At 37.4% G+C, this 19376-nt stretch overlaps 1 protein-coding gene across 1 annotated transcript in view; it reads right to left on the bottom strand.

The window, feature by feature from the left end:
- Nucleotides 1-15010, bottom strand: part of GAP43 (growth associated protein 43) — a 123600-nt gene extending 108590 nt beyond the window's left edge. Inside the window, exon 1 of the mRNA XM_090264772.1 lies at nucleotides 14859-15010. Coding sequence (XP_090120898.1) covers nucleotides 14859-14888 — 30 coding nt within the window. The 5' untranslated portion in view covers nucleotides 14889-15010. The remainder of the gene's footprint in view (nucleotides 1-14858) is intronic.
- Between the last annotated feature and the right edge of the window lie 4366 nt (nucleotides 15011-19376).

Raw genomic sequence — 19376 nt, 5'->3', positions numbered from 1 at the left:
CCCGGATCATAAAAATTTCATGTCATTAAGTATGGCTATGTTTGTTTTTTTTCATGTTAAAGTACCTTTTCTACAAAATGGTGACTATTATTTGTTACAACAACCAGCTGGTATAACTTGGGTGAAATCCTTAGCTCTGTGTGAGCTCTCTATTAGGTGTCCAATTATAAACTGTGCCAGGGTGGGCATGTTTCATGACTGATCAGTGGAAATTAAGAAACCTTTGCTTGAGACCTACACAAATTTTGCCCTCACAGACTACTTACTAGACACCGATATTTAGATATTTGTTCACTTGTTTAGGCTCCATTAACTCAGCTCCTATTAAATGGGAGCCTGTTATATGCAAAGCATTGAACTGAGCTATACATAGGCAATAAATGAAACATGACTTCTTCCCTAAAAGAGCTCCTAGTATAATAAAACAGACAGACGTGTAAATGAATGCAGTCTGTTAAATGTAGAAGTATGTAGACACAAGGATGGCATCAAGGAGAGGATGGTCATATCTGCCTGGGGGGTCAGGGAGTTGACACAAAGAAGAAAGCAACTCCATCCACATTTTTCAAATAAATTGGAAATGTGTTATTTGAAAAGGAGAGAAATAAACCATTCTAGTGTTTAGAAAGGGAAAAAAGATATAAAAGAATATAGGTTATTCCATGAAATTATATAATTTCAATGGAGTATGTGATGTGAGGAGGGGTAGATTCTGAAGTTTTAAGAGATAGGCAGGGACCAGAAAATTAACAAGGAGATATTCTTTTAAAAAAGTCAGATTGACAGTAATCCTAAAAATAAAATAAAAGAAGTGGGATGATTTGGACACCACAAGATGGATTTGATACAGAAGGCCTCTCAAAGAGTCAGAGAAAGAGTATTCTGGATAGAAGGAGAAACACATGCAAAATACCTGAAGAAGAAATGTATATAGTGTGTTTTAAAAACAAAAAGTAGGTCAGCAGATTTGGTGGTCTAGAGGGGTATAGTTATAAGAAGGCTTACAAAGAAGCAGGCTTGGATCATGTAGGACTTTATAGGCCATGTTATAATGAATTTGATTTTGGTTCTAAGTGAAGTGGGAAGCTATTTAAGGTTTTTAAGTGGAGAAGATACACAACCTGAGACACACTTAAAAACAATTCTGGCTACTGAGGGGACAATAACCTAAAGGGTGAAGGTAAAAGAAGGGAGATTAGAAGGGAAGGCTATTGCATTGTCTCCATGAAAAACAACTGAGTTGGAGATGACAGTGGAAATAGAGAAAAGTGAACAGAGTCAAGACATAATTGAGGAAAAAAGTGAGGGAAAAGGAGAGATTAAACTTTTTTCCTCTATAGTAACTAGACAAAGTAGTAGAATCTAATGATAAAAGGAAGATACTGGGGAATGGATCAGGGTTCCATTTCCATTTAAATGACTGATGAAAAGGGGGAAGAGATTTGGCAATAAGAGATAATGACTTATTTGGGGGATATATTTAAGTTGGGGATCCTGAGGATCATCAGAAAAAGATTTCCAGTAGATAGTCAGATATAAAGCTCTAGAACCCAGTAATTAAAAAGCCTGGAGAATTTGAGACCCACTAGTCCATGTGAGTGTTATGGGCATGGATTAGACTACCCATGGAGATTCTGTTGAGTAAGAACATGTAAGAATGAGGACAAAAGCCTGGATGACACCAACTTTTCAGAATTGTTAAAGAAAGAAAAACCAGGAAGGAAAAAAAAAAACACAAGAAAAACTTGTGCAACCAAAGATTTAGGAGAGAAAAACCAGCAAATTAGGTGTTTATGGATGCTAAGAAGGTAAAGAGATTCAAGAAAGGAGGCATGTTTCATGGTGTCAAATGTCCCAGAATTGTCATAGCTTTACTTGTCCTTCTGATAATTTATAGAGTCTTCTATTTGTCTTGTATACCCCGACAAAGTCTGATATAGAGCTATTACAAAGTAGATATCAGTATATCAATCAACATGTGTTTCTTGAGCCAGGCACTCAACTCAATATCTTACCTTCAAAGGGTTTGCAAAATAGTTGAGGTAGGTACATACAAATACAAAGGGGTAATCAAGTAAGGTTTTGTTGAATGACTGCCAAAGGAACAAATATGTAATATGTGCTACTGAAGAACTAAGAGGAAAAGAAGTCCCAGGGAAATATGGAAGTCAGGAAAATCTTCACAAAGGCAATAACTCTTGATTCAAGCCAAAGGCGTTGGATGAGATGCAGTGAGGCAGAAAGGGGACTTTCCAAGTAGTGGAAATGACAATGAAGAAAAATAAAAAATAAAAATAAAAAAAAACACCTGATACTGAAATTCATGCTAAGTCTATCTAGGGCAGAAAGACAAAGTGAAGAAGCTTTGCTATAGAACATGCTATTTTATAAGTTGGAAAGCCGTAGTTCAATACTTTGGTTTATATACAAATGACAAGTCAGAGAGACTACATTCACAAGACTAGTCAAAGGCAGAGCCAGTAGGATGTAGGGCAAGAATAGAAAATTGGTATCAGATTCAAAAGAGCCTTGCAGACAATCATAAATAAATACAATTAACCCTGTAAACAAAGAAAAGCCATTGATATTTTTGGGAAAAGGGAAGTGAAATGTAAGTTAATACCAGCAGGCAGTGTGCAAAGGTAATGCCTAACTGGTAATTTGGGTTACTATCCAGCATTTCTCACCTTAGGTTTCTCATCTGAACTACAGAACAACAACAACAAAAACAACAACAGCAAATTTGAGTGACTGTTTTCTCCATATTTACAAGGATGGTATGTAACTAGTACCAATCTAGTCTAGTGCATAGGAAAGAGGTGAATTTATGGGCTATAGAGCTTAGGGTGTTAGAACTTGGTTCTCTTCTAGAATGCTGATTGAAGAAGGCTGGCAGAAGAAGGAAAGGACAGATGTAAACAACATTGCAAATAGAATTTGGTAACTGATAACATAGCATGTATGGCTTTCATATAGGAAGAGTAATCAGTTATTCTAAGCAATGAGTTGGGTAACTGGGATGTACTGGTATCTGGAAAAGACATTGTCAAAAGTAGGAGAGTCAGAGGTCTAATACAGGGAGAAAACAATTAGTTTAACCTAAGGAAAAATAATTCATTTAAAATGATAATTTCTGAGATGACAACAAAGAATAGACGAAAAACTGATATTTTCTGTATTTTAAATCTTGAATTATGGGAAAGTTAATTTTTCTATTGGCTTTCCTATGGTTCCTATAGTTGAGTTCTTTATGGGTGGATTTTTACAATATACTCAAGTTCAGTAAAGGTAATAATTTTGATAAGATATACTTAATAAAATAAACTTTAGTTGTACACAAGCCAATCAGTTTCTATGATACTGGAATGATAAAATAGGAGAATTGCAGAGGTTTGGATAAAAACCCTTAAATACTGAAATATAATTTAGCATAAAATAAGACAATACCTGTGATGACAAAATTGGCATTTCTTAGTCAAAAATAAAAACCAATAGCTTTTCCCACTTAAGTGAGGACAAAAGTTGGTCTTAATTATGCTTAAGTATACTTCAGTACACTAGTACACAAACCTCTTGGATTCTTCCCTTAATACTCTTGTTCTTGGCCTTAATGTATCTTCCAGATGACATTTAGAAGTAAAGTCTGAGCCATCTGTGGTCATTAATATTCCCATGACAGTTTTCACTAGAGAGTTATGGCTGAATTCCAACCTGAGTAATTCTATTTTAAAACTCCTCCTCCCTTTTCAATTATAATTTTTATTTTTTCCTCTATAATGGTTTTACCCCAAAGATGTAAAGTATGAAGTTGAAGATGGAAGAAAGAATATACAAGAAACTAGGTCTTGTTGATATTTTCAATACAGCTTTTCAGGTAACTGTCCACCAGATTGGAGTAAAAATGTGGCTGAGTTATCAAAATTTATCACTCTGTGTCTTTCAATGAAAGCCAGTCAGACCATGGGAACAGTGAATTTAGATTAGTATGAAAGATGTTCAAATGAATACTTTACACAATCTGATTTCTCCAGAGTATCTTTCCCAAATGATAGAGAAAAACAGAATCACCTTCTCTTTCATTGTAGTAAACAAATGCTTGAGGGATAAGGGTAAAATTCTTAAGATCTTACTCTTCAGAAAAAATATGTATTTTGAGTAAACCAAACCTTCAAGTGAGAGTCAACTAAAGAAAAGCCAATGTTTTTTAAATGAGATAATAACATTCTTTCCATCCTTTTGAAAATCTCAGAAATTTTAAGAAATATTAATGTAATAAAATTTGAAAAGAAAAATTCTCTAAATGCCTCAGTGAAGATGAAGTGAGGAAAGTTTCTGATGGATCATCTATGAAGTTTCACAATTCCCTTACATCTCTCAAATAAAATATTATTTTTTTATTTATTTAAATATAAAGAATTTTGAAATGTAATTTCTACCCCAAATATACTCAATGCCTATTTTCCTTCCCCATTAGAACCCGGTAAGAGAGTGGATAACTCAAGTCAGCTTTTCTCAATATAACACATACCTAGAAATCTAACTGCAACTTAATTACTTAAAAACTGAGTTTTCTCTTCAAAGAAATTCTGCCTTGATTGTGTGTGTGTGTGTGTGTGTGTGCATGCACTCATGCACGTGTGTGTGTAAATAATGAAGACAATTGCTTCTAGTGGAGTTTGAGTACAACTGTGAACTGCATCCTTTGGAATAACTGTTAAAGATATAATGTGGAGATTAATTTTACTTTTCAGTTTACACTCCAAGCAGGTAAATTGGTTTCTCAACTAAAGCAAAGTAAGAGGGGAAGAGGATTTGCATTCTAACAGCTCCTAGTCTAGGTTAGTTCCTAGGCTTAGTTGTGCTGTCGAAGAGGTTCAGAAGCAATTTAGAAAAGCAGCCAGTTCTTGAGCTGCTTAACCTTTGGAGGTAACTTTGTTTATTATTTTTCTTTGCATCATCTAGCTCCTTTATACAGTCTATAGTGGGAAGATATTAGAGTCTTTCAATTTTCATTTAAAAATAACTTTTTTACATAGTTGTTGGAACTAGGATACAAATAATGGATGAAAATCTAAAATAGATGCATATGGAGACAACAGCAACTAGATAAATATGATTATTGATGGACTTAATTCAATGACATTCAAAATGAGATGACTAATATCAAAGAGTAGCATTTCTCTGATATAAATCCAAGGAAGATGTTTTACACTCATTATTGCCCATTTCTTTCACAGAAATGGGTTTTGCACACTAAAAAAAAAAAAGAAAAGAAAAGAACAAAGCTCCACTATGCCAAATTAGCAAGAATAGATGGTACTTAGTATTCCTCTTAGACAGGTAGCACCTGCCTACCTGAGAGAGTTCAGCTTTGGAAAGATAGCAAAAAATTTATACTTGTCAACTCCAGATGTGAGGACTTACCCTAACCTTTCTTTTAGAGGTATAAAAGCCCATGAGATCAGTTATCTGTGTGGTTACTACTTCTTTTCAGAATCATTAGTGATGCTGACTAAGCCCACCAATAATAATATGCAAAACAAAGCAAACTGAAAGCAACCAAAGAGAAAAATTAGTGGTTCTCCACATTTGAGGTAAGTCCCTTCTGATCTGAGTAGCTACCTTATTATGGACATACAAGTATATATTTAGGAGACACTTTCTCAGCCAAATTACTCTCTCACTAAATTCATAGGCATAGCCTTTCAAAAATTTTGTCTAACCCATGTTACCTGGCTCTTCCTGTAGTCAGAGATGATTGGCCATTGGTAACTAGCTGACCCAAGAAAGACCAATAAGATTCATTCATTTTCATTCTCCCTCACCCCTTCCCTTTCTTCCTCTCCCCTCTGTCTTAAATGAGGATTTTGAAGAATTTGAATGCAAGACAGAGAAGTTGGTGTTATTAGTAACTGAATCCTTTAAATGCTGGGCTCTAGTAAGAAAGTCTATGAATTTCTGTTGTTGGGGTTCCCAGGTCTACTCTGGTTCCCCTAAGTTCAGTTGTTCAACTTTCTAGTTTCTGTGATATCTAGTTTTCTTTCAATAGATCCCTTCTATATACCCTTAAAGTTAGTTTCTGTTACTCATACTCTATCAAAGGACACATGAATAATATATGTATGTGTGTGTGTGTAGAGACAGAGACACAGAGAGATAACATGAGAGACACAGAGAGAGGTGGCTAGAATGAATGATTAAAGGGGATACTGATGATTAACTAACCATAAATATAATCAAAGAAATAACTGTTTCTTTCTGGACATCAGTTTATTTTCAAATTTCTAGTTAACACATCTTTCTATTAAATTCTATTTCAATTCCCTATATAAAATTTTTTCAAAATATGCATAATGGTTCTATTTTAAACTTTCTATTTCTAGGAAAAACAAAAATCTCTTAGACAAATGTCATCCAATTATTATACTTAAAAATATTTTCAAATGTTATTCATATATTAACAAATAAGATTCTTTAGTTTGCAAAACCCCATGGCTTATATGAAAATTTGATAAATTTTGTTTTATTAAATTGGTAACTTATCCCAGTCAACCAGGGGCACAGGAGAACTGAAATGCCCTTTGCAGAGATCCTGAGAACTTAGAAAATTATTTATGGAATTTAGAGTTGAGTTGGAAAAGGTTCAGGACTGTATATTACTTCCTGATGCATTGAGAAACCCTAACGCTGTATGAAAATGGTGTTCAGGTGATAATCTTTAAGCTTCCTTCAACCAGGCTTCAATCCATTTCCACTTTCCTAACCAGTCCCACACTCCCTCTCTACTCTTCTGCCTGACTAGGCCTTCATATGATGGATGTGAGCACAGCATGCTTTGTGATATTAGTGCTGAGAACCCAATTTAGAAGAGAGGTGGGGGTGGGGATGGAGGTGAAGGAGAAGCAGCTAACTTAGCAAATGGAGACAAAAAATATAGAGGTGAAGAAAAAGACTAAAACAGAAAAAGTTAAAAATATATATGGTGAATTTTTAAATGCATCTTAACTGATCCTTGAGGTATCACAAGAAAGATATACTATGCACTCGTCCATTAGCATGGTTAATATTTACTCTGTAGAAAATATAAAAGAAGGTATAAGAATGGAAGATATATATCGATATCTATCTAGTTATCTATCTATATCTTCTATACAGAGAACAAGGGTACTTCTTTGCACAAAACCATAAATACTTTAGGTTTCAATTATTAATATCTAATGTTTGAAAAACACATTATTTGTAAAACATTTTTATATTTATAATTTTATTTGCACCTCAAACCAACCTAGTAGAAAAGATAAATTGGGATTTGGAGCATTATTTTTATGTGTCCACTATGTAGGTGAATAAATTGAGGCTCAGAAAGATTGAGTTACTTACCCAAGGTTACATGACAAGCAATTGGCAGAGTCAAGTCTAGAACCCAGAGGAACGGTTTATTCCACTTCAAAGACATGGAACAAGACATTAAACAAACAAAATCTAAGAAAATAAGACCTGTAAATGATTAAAGATAAGAAATATTGAGGGCCAAACTCCCATACTACAATGTAAACTCACAGCAAGTGTGCTATTCTGGTCTAAGTAGACAGGGGAGGAAAGTGTAACTTTGACCACAGCTATCTTGTGAAAAGGACCAATAGAGTTGAACGTGGATTTACACAAAGTCAGCTCTGAATTGGTAAATGAGAATGGTATTCTGTCCCGAACATCTCTCTTAATGGCCCATCACAATGACCCTTCCCTTCTTATTCTTATTCCCTCAGTAAATATTTGTATTGAGAAGTTAGTATGTTCCACACACAGCTTAAAATGCCTGTTTTGTCTAAAATAACCATTTGGAATGTTGAGAGATAGACCTTTTTTCTGAAAGCTCTTCTTTCACAGCCTCACCCACTAAACACTAGCCTGAAGTAGTAGTAATCAATAGGAAAACTCCTCTTGGAACTGAGAGAAGGGAAAAAAATGGAAAAACTTCAAAGAAGAGTTGGAGAACAACGTGTCAGATATAAAATAAAAGTGTGGACATTGGGAAATACTACTCAACTTGAGCAGTTGAAGACAAATTTCATTTTGTCTTATTTCTCTTCTCAAGGCCATGCCAATTCAGTCCGAGAAAAAGGTACTACCTGGAGTCTGGTAGGAAGTATTTTCATTGAAAGCTGTGTTTATGAGTTGCCTCATATTGACCACAATATGCCTACTTCACAATCCAAATCTCTTTAGCCTATTCAAACCTAAGAAAATAAAACTGATCTGATTCGCCTTCATTTGACAAGACTTTTAAAGAACTACTTACCATTCAACCTCTGTTTATTTTCATGCAAGATTTCTCTTTGAGGAATATTATTATGTGGATACTTCAGTGAAAAAGAAAGAAACCCCAAAACGAAAATAAAATTAATTCTTGAACACAGCTTCCTGAGCACAAACCAGCACATTTTGAACATTATGTGATCAGTGAAATAAATCAACTACAAATAGCAAGAGGTTGAGTCAAGGTTTATTTGAAAAAGTTGTGGAACAATGCAGTAAGAGTAAGTATTTGGCCAAAAGAAAGTGCATGAAAAGACCCAAGAATATATTAACCATGGGTCTTTCCTGGGACTCTGCTAATCTCAGAGGGCAGGGCTATATCCTGCTGGTTGGTGAAGAGGAGGACATCCAAGGAGGTTTCCAGATAGTACCAGTTATGGTAGTTTGAAGAAATACAGTATTAATGGGCTCACTGTTTGCCTGCTTTCATTAAAAAGTGATGGTTATCATCCTATAGGTCAATAACAAGAATCAATGATGATCAGCTCCACCTCAAAATTTTATGCCAATAAATTAAAGAAAAAAAATACTAGTGGTTCCATCCATTTAGATATGCCACAACTTATGGAAAGTTTATATACCTAGATCCATATCCATTTAGCAAACAGATCATTCACAGATAAAACCAGGTACTGCATTTGGCAAATATTCTAGTAGACACTGGAGACCGAAAAACAATTAAGATTCCACCTTTCCCTTATGCAGTTCACAGTATGGATACTAGTAAGTTTTTAAAAATGCTATATAGTGCAACAAGTGATATTATGCAATACAGCATAGTCACAAAGAAGGTAGGAGAACCTTAACTTAGGGAGGTTGAGAATGCATTCAAAGAGCTAACTCTTAGAGTGAAAATGGAAATTTTCCAGGTTGAGAGAGTGTGTAATGTGGGCAGAGAGTGCAGTATGCCAAAGACACCAAGGCTTAAAAGATTTATGTGGTGTCATAAGGTAGCAGGAGAGGACATTTCAATAGGGACTGGAAAAGTAAGCAAGATGAAACCATGTAATCCATGCTGAGCAGTTTGTACTTTTGCTTCCAGTTAAGAGGGGACGTAAGGAGATTTTAAGGAGGAAAATCATACAAGATTTGTGTTAGGTAAAGATAACTGCAGTGTTAATTGCAAGGAGAATTGAAGGAAGTCCATGGAAGATGCTATTGCCTTTGTCCAGATAAGAGTAATGAAAATCTGAACTAGGTTATTTGTGGTGGAGTTGAAAAACAGATTATAAATTCAAAACCTTTTTAACTAGAATCTAAGAATTTGCTAGCTGAATGTGGGGATTAAAAAAAAAATTACTATGTTGATGATTACTCCCAGCTTAGTAGCTGGCTACACTGGGGGAATTTGGAGGAAGACTAAATGAAAGACTGAAAATGGTTTTTGTACATAATAAACATGATTTTATCTCTTAAATACTTAGAAGAGATACCTAGTGGACCAGGAGCTCAGAAGAGATATCCAGCATAAAGATTCAGAGCTTACAACAGGTGGTTAAAACTCCCAACAGGAATGAGATCACCTAGAACTGGTTCGTAATGTGAGAGGAGAAATGGATCAAGATTATGAACCAGAAGATAATTGATATTTTGGGGAGAAGAGAATGGAAAAAACCAGCAAAGAAGACTGAGATGGATCTATCTGAGAGGGAGAATGAGGATAGTTATCATGGGGGTCAAATGAGGAGAGGGTTTCAGGAAGAAGTAAAGGCAACAGCATAAAATGTCAAAGGGATATCAAAAAGGCCACCAACTGAAGAATCAGTGGACATGGTATCTTTTCCAGAATATGTTTCAATAGAATTATGGAAACAGAAGCATTTATTAAAGTAGATGAAATAGTGACTGGGAAGTAATGAGTGTGAGGAGAACTTTTAGGGACTTTGTTCTAATAGGAGGGTTGAGATGGGGACAAGAGAGTCAGGAGATGCTCCTTTAAGAGAGAAGAGACAATGGCATGTTCATAGATAATGGAGAAAGGAGAAGATAAAATCTCAAGAGAGGGTAGGACAGGATGGAATGAGATTCTGGAGAAAAAATAGGAGGAGCAATATCGTAAACAGAGGGATCAACTGGGACCAGAAGCAACTACTACATACCAGAAAAAGGCAGGATAGTAGACACTGGACAGTTGTGAACAACTGGCAGTTTTAAGCCAAGCCTCCATTGCGAAACTTAGACAGAATTTTTTTTACATTTGTATCGGTCTTTGTTTTCACATTCATTTTGTGTAATCCCTACAAAAACCCTTTAAGGCCAGCAGGGTGGAATTTGCTTGTTTATTTTTGGATTTGGTTTTGTAGTCTCCATCTTACAGAAGGAAACTGAAGCTCAAGATTACGTGATCCATTCAAAATCACAGAATCAGTATATGACATAAACTAAGAACTCTCAGCACAGTGCTTTTCCCAACACCTCAGAGAATGTTACGAAGACTTCAGTGTAATGGGGCAGAGGCAACCAGACAACACTTTTGAAATTCAGAAGGGAGAATCCCTCCTGCCCACAGTCACTTCTTTGATTGACAACAGACAAGCGTGGTTGCCTAAATGTCTCTGACAGCTAATAGGGAAGTGAATGCATATCTTCTCTTGAGAAGACCTGGGTATGTGCATCCTTTGAAATGTTCCTTTAATATTAGAGGAAGATTTTAGACTTTTCTTACTTTACGAGTATGAACACAGAGAACATTTGGTTAATATACATGATTTACTATTGCCGGAAAAGACCTCCCCCACACCTCTTTCTTGTGGGACCAGGTAAAACTGAAGTTTGAGGAATTAACAGCCCCAGGCATATCACTGACAATTTCACTAGGAAAGAGGCAAAAGAGACCCATTGCCATTCACCCTCTCAGTGAACAGGAGCACTGCCCTTTAGCATAAAACATGAAAGGAGGTTTCTACAGTTGTGCCAGCTCAGCAAGAGAAAATAATTAACCCTACAAGGTCCCATCCCAGTTGCCTCAACATGGGGGGTGAGGGGGAGGGACCGGAGTTACAGACTGTCAGCATGAGAGAGCTGGGCTCATTGTGTATGGGTTAGAAGGAATTAAAGACCCACCAGATATGGACACATTTCTAGATTCACTGTAAATTTTCTAAGATTCTCTACAAATCCAGATAATCTGTCAGGAGGAAAAAGAACCTTTAAATGGTTTCCTCTGTTTAAATTTGGAAATGTGTGGTAGAAATCAGCATTTTAAAAAATGAACAGTTTCAATTATATTCAATAGAATGTCTCCATTTAATTAATTCACTTAGTCCCTGGGTGACACTGGGTGTGGCTCAGAAATATTTAGGAGAAATCCAATTTATAACTAGGGGGAATTATCTGCACCAAGCAGCAAGGCGGCATCCTTTCGCACCTTTCCAACACTGCAAGGGAAAGGTGAGGTTGGAATGCTAAACCACAGATCACACTCTCTAAGATAAAGATTATTTGTTGTATGAATAAAAAGGCAAATGTTGGTATGGTTGAAGGGTGGGGGTCAGAGAGTCTACTTGCTTGTATTGGTAGTCTTTACACTTCAATTAAAGTCCTTAGTTTTAAACAAAGGAAATACCTCATAGTTTTCTTAGCTTTGTGGACTCAGATTCTATCTTGCAAGTTTTTCATCATCTGCAATACACATGGTAATTAAGCTATTTAAAGTTACCCCAAGATATTTGAAAATCATAAGCCAATACAACTTCAGGAATTCTTTTATTTTATTCTTCCTTTGCCCACTCCTTTATCATCTTCTCATCTCCACCACCCTGCCATTCTCTTCTTCCTGATATAATAATCTATAGTGGTAGGTAATGGCCAATAAAGATTATTAACTCTTTTCTCACTCATTGGCAATGTATCACAACTCAGAAATCCAAGATTGCTTCTTTATGCCGCTCAAGTGGAAGAGGAAGGAAGTGCAATTTCTCCAGCCCCCTCCCACATTTCTGCTGGATTTTATGGGTGTGGCAGAGTTTAGACCTTTGCAGGTTTTTGCCCTTGTTTTACACCCTGTTAGGGGCTAGGATGATGAATAGATGCTAGAAGAAAGATAAACACAATCAGATTCTGCCATGAATGATATAGGATCATTTCACCCACAAACAGGAAACCTGTGTGAGACTTAAGTACTCACACTATATAAATGCCAGTCAGTATAGTATGGAGCCCACGCCCTGAATACATCATTTCCTTCAGTTTGATTTAATACTACCCTACATCCTGATTTATGTGAATGATACACAACAATGGTAAATAGGCAGCAGGACCATTTCACACACAGAGAAGCACACGTTTATAAAATGCATGGGCAAAATAGGACAATTTCTATACCTTTCATTTTCTCTCTTGAATATAAATTATGCTAAAACACAGGCTGGCATGTGGAAGCCATACAGAGTACATGCATGACTATCGTATATCAAGTGGGCAGATGCTGTACATATTTAGTGCAAATTTCTACAACTCCCAGACACAAAATTTCAGCTCCATCACTTTGCACATCCCAGTGAATACTTGAGGCTGTCGCTGAGATAGAAACCTAGTGAAGGCAGCTTCCCCCTTTGGGGGAAGGGAATTCCTTTAGCCCCAATTCCCTTTCTAAAAATCATGCCTAGTTTCCTTTGTCAAAGGGGTGTGTGCATATACTTTTATGTGTATACATAAAGTGGCAAAAAGTCATAATGCAGCATATTTTTATTTCCAAAAATCAAAGCATTTAAAAATGAATACCACTGGCTTCCTCAAGGCTTAGCTCCCTAAATTTTTTTCAGCAGCTCACCAGTGCAGCAACTTCAGGACGTTTCCTTGACAGTGTACTTAACCCAGCCACCTGTATCTATCGCATTTATGTATTAGAATGAAGACAGGGAGAAGAAGTGTCCTGGCTTGAAAAATGAGCCAAAGGAAGCATCAATCTCTAGAGTCAGAGCAGTTTAGGGAAGTGTGGCAGGTAAGACTCTCATGCCCTTCCCCACATGCCTCTACACAAACCACACACAAAACCCCAGGTGCCTGGCTACTTTATTCATTCATTCTTTCAGTCATTGATTGATTGGTTGATTGATTTATGCCTCTCCACCCACTGCTCTGATATTCTGCTTCTGTCTCCTTTCCCCTTCCTCTTCTTTCTCCCACATCCTCACTCCCTACCCCTCCTTTCAGGGCTCTGGTTAGTGTTCAAATCTGGCAGGCTGTTTCTTCTCCACTGTCCTCCTTCACCCCCTTCGGATTCAGCGAGTGTATTACAAATTGCCCAATATCCAATACCTGTACAGCAATAATACCCAATTCCTATCTCTCGCACCCCCCATCCCAAGGCAATCAATCTGCGAAGGACTTCTTTGACCAAGCATGCCATCCCCTCCCACGGGCACGCGCACACACACGCACAAGCACTCCCTCACCCATTTTTCCCCTTAACCTTCGCCAAAATCACGCAAACGTGTTCCAATAAATGTTAAAAAGCCTCATTTGGCGAATGCCAGGGCGCTGTCGGTTCCTGCGGATACCATACCCGTTATTCCTCCCCATCCTCACTCCAATCAAGTTTCTAAAATGTCTTTCAAGAAATAAGTGAGCAATTTGAAATGGAAGGAAAACCTGGGCAGTGGCAGAGGAGGGCGGGGACTCGGAGTCTTGCTCATCTTGTATGTGTCCCTCTTCCTGATGAAAATGAGTCACCATGCTTATTATCTACAATGTTAGCCTGACTCTGGTCACTGACAATCCCAGGAAAGATGCAAGAGAAGGGGAGGAAAGACCTGATTTCCAACAGGTAACACACGGATCGTCTTTCCCATCCCATCTGAGCTCAAAGCTCCTAGGGGCGTGGTCCACCATCTCCTCCGACCAGCTGGTGCACAATCGCTAAGGGGATTTTCCCCTTCCACGCGCCCAGTTTCTCCCTCAGCCCTGGTTGCCTTCAGATTCTCTTTTTGAAAAATAAGCATCTCCCAAGTCACAGTTTCATTCATTGCAAAATAAATAAATAAGTAAATAAATAAATAAATAAAACCTTCACATTTTCTTCCATTAATACCTGCGCCCATTTGAGGCTCAGGCGTGTAGGAAATAAGGGTTCTCCGGCAGCACATGTGAGAAAATTGTACGGCAGAACAAGCAATACTCATTACTGAATGTTATTCTTTCAACCTGCTTTTTGCAAATAATATAAAGGGTTGCCTCCCCATCTTGTAGGTAGAGCCCATCTTTCCCCCCACACCCATTTCTACATCCACACCCGCCAAACCAGACCTGAAATGCTAAACATTTACTAATAGTCAAAAATAAAAAAATTAAAAAATCTTATTCTCGGCCAAATAGGCGAATTTTTAAAAATCTCATCTTAATTAGTAGCAGCAATCTAAAACCAGAGCACAAGAGACGGAATAGAATAAAAGCTGGGATGCAACCATCAGTTACCATATGCTAAAGAAACGCGAGCACCATGGCCAGAGCAGAAGCAGTTAAAATATTTTTTCTGCCCGTACAGGGAAACACTGTACTCTGGTAATTTCACAAGAGCAAGAAGTAAAAATCTTTAGCTCTACCTGTTTGGTTCTTCTCATACAGCACAGCATGGTTGTATCCTCCCTTGCCTTCTTCCTGCCTTCTCTCCTTTCCTCCTCTCTCTTTCTTATTTCCCCCCCTCTCCACCTCTTTTCTGCTCGCTTGCTCACTCGCTCTCTCGCGCTGCGCACTCTCTCCCCCTCCCTCCCTCCCTCTCTCCCTCACACACACCAGGGCAGTTAGCAGCAACTGTAAGGTCCACAGCTATTGCTCATCGCACATGCTCTCTTCTCTCTTCCCTCTTCTCTCTCTCTCTCTCTCTCTCTCTCTCTCTCTCCCCCTCCCTCCCTCTCTCTCTCTCTCTCCCTCCTCACCTCTCTTTTCTCTCTTCCCCTCCCCACCTACTCTCTTTCTTTTTCTTCCTTGTCTCTCAGTCTCTTTCTCAGAATTGTTCTCTAGCTTTCAATGACTAATCACTTCCCCAGCCCCCACCCTCATTCTAGACAGTCGCCCCCTCCCAGTCCCCTGCCAGCCTCATGAATATTTAAACATCTCCAATCTGGACCCAATTACCCACCGACTTTTAGGCTGTAAGGAGAGGGTACTGGGGTGGGGGCAGAAAAGGATATTCCAGCCTGTTCAGGAGACTGGGTGAAATGTGTTTTTTGGAAGAGGGGCTTGGGGAATGCTAGTATTTCTCGACTAACTCTTTTCTTTTCCCAATATCATAAAAGCAAAGAACAGCTATTCTGAATGAGTAGTCAAACCTATACAACACGTTATATCTCCTATTTAGGTTTTATGCACAGTTAATAATTGTGAGGGTTAAGTTCTCTCAAAAAAATGAAGTAACATGTAAACATCATACATTGTACATATACGGTGATCATATAACCTAAAATAAATAATACATATAAACTGAGGTATGCACAAACATATCTCATATATGCTCCAATATCCTAAAAAATCCACATAAATATATTGCATTTTTAACTTTCTAAACACGTGAGTTCAGAAACAGTAACTAATGTTTAGAAATTAGCATCTATCTGAAATTTCATGGTAGTTTTTTTCTTAATGCACATACACCTGTTTAAAAATTAGGGTTTCTTCGAATTTTACTGAAAAAAGTGAGCACACCTGAGCACCAAGTCTGTGCAATGTTAATGATATGTTACAGTTTGAGCAAGAAAAATAAAAATAAACTCATCTGTTTTGAGGGAAAAAAAGGTGTATCATGAAGACTACTTCTTCAATTCCTTCTATAATCTTGTAATTTGGGTAAAGAAAAAGCTGACTTTTAAAAAAGTGTAAATAATACAAATTTTAGATATATAGTACTGTGTGATTTTGGACATATTACCATACCTCTCTGCACCTAATTTTCTGATTTCTAAAATAGGAGTAATAATGCCAACTTATTATTGGTGAAGATCAAATAATAAAATATTTGTAAAGTACAACAAAGTCATTCTCAATACACAGTAAATTTACCTCAAAGACTGTACTTACTTTTCTAAAATTTTGATGACATTTTCAAGTGACTATCTCAAAAACTTTTCAAAGTATTTCTTGTTGTTTACTAGTAATGCTAAGCATCCCCAATTAAATAGCTCATGTTTTTTCTAGTCCCTCCTAGACATGAACCTAGCTAATAGGTGTCAGACAGCTTTTTATCATATATATTATCAGTATCACTGAGCTTAATATGTGCTAAGTACATTTTAACAAAATTCAGCATACAACCATACACTCATCCCAGAATGGACTATCTCAGGGATAGATACCCAGCGGGTGATAGTTATAAATTATCCCCAGAGGTCTTCCTGGGCCTGATCTGCTTCATATCTAGCCTTGCTTGGTCTTTCATTCCTCTCAATTTGTTTTTTAGTTTTCATATATTATGATTAAAATACAGGGTTAGGTTCTGAATTTAATATTTTTTAATGCTGTAATGAGCCCAGTTAGAGCCAAGCTTTCAAAACCAATGTTCTGTGGATTTAAGTGAAAGAAGAAGGTAAAGAATGGGGGTGGCTTTATTAGAGACATTCTGGTTGTGAATTAAGATCACACTATCTAGCTTGTGAGGAGCTGGAAAGTGACAGAGGAAAGCAGCAGAGGAGCTGAGAACTGAGGGCAAGGGAGAAGAATTGCTTTTTCTGGTGTTTTAACAGACTCATAGCTAATATCATTTTGTCAACTATGTGGTCCAACACAGGCAGTTAACATAAGCCCAGACAGTAAGCCATAAAAGAAGCCACTCCTTTCCTTTTCAATGCACTATCCTGAGCCCTCCCATTTATAACTTGTTTTCCTTTTTATTTATTGGAAGAAAACTTGGACCCAAAGTAGCATAATAAAGTCAAACAGAGTCTAGAGCTCAAAACTAGGCATAAGCCTGGATGAACTTTGTGACTAAAATATGTTAAGCCACCCCTCTTTGCATCCGTTTCCTCAGTATTCATATGCATTATTTAATCTAATACTCTAAATGAGGTCTTTGCAAGCATTAATCCCACTTTGATGGAGATACTAAAGCTAAGTAAATTAAGTACTTAGACTAGGTCACACAGATAATAAGAGGTAAAGCTATAACTCCAAAATCCTGTTAGCTACTAAAATACATTGTCACTCCATGGGCCTCTATACCTCATTACTTTTGCTCCTTAAGAAATTAGACTATGTAGTGAATGTTGGTGTTGAAATGAAATTAGCATTCTGAAAGGTTCACCTCTCAGGTCCAGCCCTTACCTCGAGGACCATGGAGAGCAAGCTGATACCTTCGTCCAGTAGCAAGCTCTCCATATATTTCTGACCAAACATCAACTACTCCAACCATGCTGAGGGGCCTCAGTATTTAGAGTCCTGCCCGTTTGGATGCCTCCCTCTGGGCATACTACATTCTGTCATGAGCCTCTGAAAATTACTTCCCAGCAGGGAACTCAAGATTCCAAATTTGGTTTGAATAACATGAAATCCATTTCAATACCCTGCCCCCCCTTTAAGCAATGGAAGTTATGGGATGGTAAAGGAGTGAGGAAGAGAAAAATGCACACTCTGATGTGATCTTGGCAAAATATATATATATTGATCCCCACCAATATATAAGCTGTATATGCTTATAGCCAATCCCAAAAAATGCTTAAACTTAAACCCCACAATTGGACCTTATATAATTTTATATTAGCAGATTAACTCATGAAACTCTCAGATAGTTTCCTGACTATAGGTTAGGCAATAACATCATTCTAAAAGAAGGTAAAGAGTATTAGAGGCCAGATCCCAATTCTATTCTTATTTCTCTTTGAATTTCACATTAAAATGATATTGTTTACATAATAAACCCAAAAATCATGGGGCTTTGCTAAAGACTACATTTGTCTTTTTATTCCTCCTTGTAAGAATTTATTTTTTTCAACTTCGAGTCTTAACCTTTTATCTGCGGTATTAGTTTGCTAGGGCTGCTATAACAAAATGCCACTGACTGCAGGGCTTTAACAGCAGAAATTTATTTTCTCACCCTTCTAGAGACTGTAAGACCAAGGTCAAGGTGCTGGCAGGGTTGGTTTCCTCTGAGGGCCATAAGGAAAAGATCTATTTTGGACAGCTCTCCTTGGCTCAGTGAAGGCCGCCCTCTCACGGCCTCTTTACATGGTGGTCCCTCTGTGCATAGGCACTCCTGGTGTCTCTATATCTGAATTTCCTCTTAGTAAAGGACATCAGTCTGATTGGATTACAGCCCACCCATATGACCTTATTTAACCTTAATTATTCATTGGAAATAAGAAGTCATGTCATATATTTAAAAAATGAAAGACCCTGTCTCTAAATGTAGTCACATTCTGAGGTACTGGATTTATGTCTTCAACATATAATTTTGGGGGGCGGAGGGGAGGCACAATTCAGCCCATAAAACCTGTGTTCTCTATCAGTACCTTCTGACTTTATTCATATAGTCACCGTCTATGTTGCAAAAAATTCCTGCCCTCAAGGAGATACACATATATGAAAAACAAAACAAATGCTATTTTAACTAAACAGGATTTGATATCAAATGTGTGTTATAAGAATTCAGAATAGGAAAGAAATCACTGTGGACCAGGGTAAGTCTTTCATTTCATGATTGGGGTTTGGACAAATGGAGAAAGCACAATGAGTTTTAGAGAAGGGAAAGACAAAATGCACAAATAATCACTACACGATCAGGAGATTGTTAATATACAGAAGAGGGGAAGCTTTAAAGAAGGAATAGTAAAGGAGAATCTTGAAAGGGTAGGCTACACACCCAGATTAAGGACCTGAAGTGTCAGGATAATGGGGTGTATTAATGTTCTAGGGCTGCTATAAGAAATTTCCACAAACTTGAGGGCTTAGAACAGCAGAAAGTTATTCTCTCATATTTTTCTAAGTCCAAATTCAGAGTATAAGGAAGATTGGTTCCTTCTGAAGGCTCTGAGAGATAATCAAATCCATACCTTTCTCCTGGTTTCTAGTGGCTGTGGGCAGTCCTTGCCATTAGTTGGTTTGAAGATACATGATTCCAATCTGTCTCCTCTCAC

This window comes from Furipterus horrens, unplaced genomic scaffold (genome assembly GCF_987537825.1).
Source record: "Furipterus horrens unplaced genomic scaffold, mFurHor1.1.pri manual_scaffold_1, whole genome shotgun sequence".
NCBI classification, from domain to species: domain Eukaryota; kingdom Metazoa; phylum Chordata; class Mammalia; order Chiroptera; family Furipteridae; genus Furipterus; species Furipterus horrens.
The sequence above is the reverse complement of the archived record's forward strand: the minus strand, read 5'-3'. Positions and strand labels throughout refer to the sequence as shown.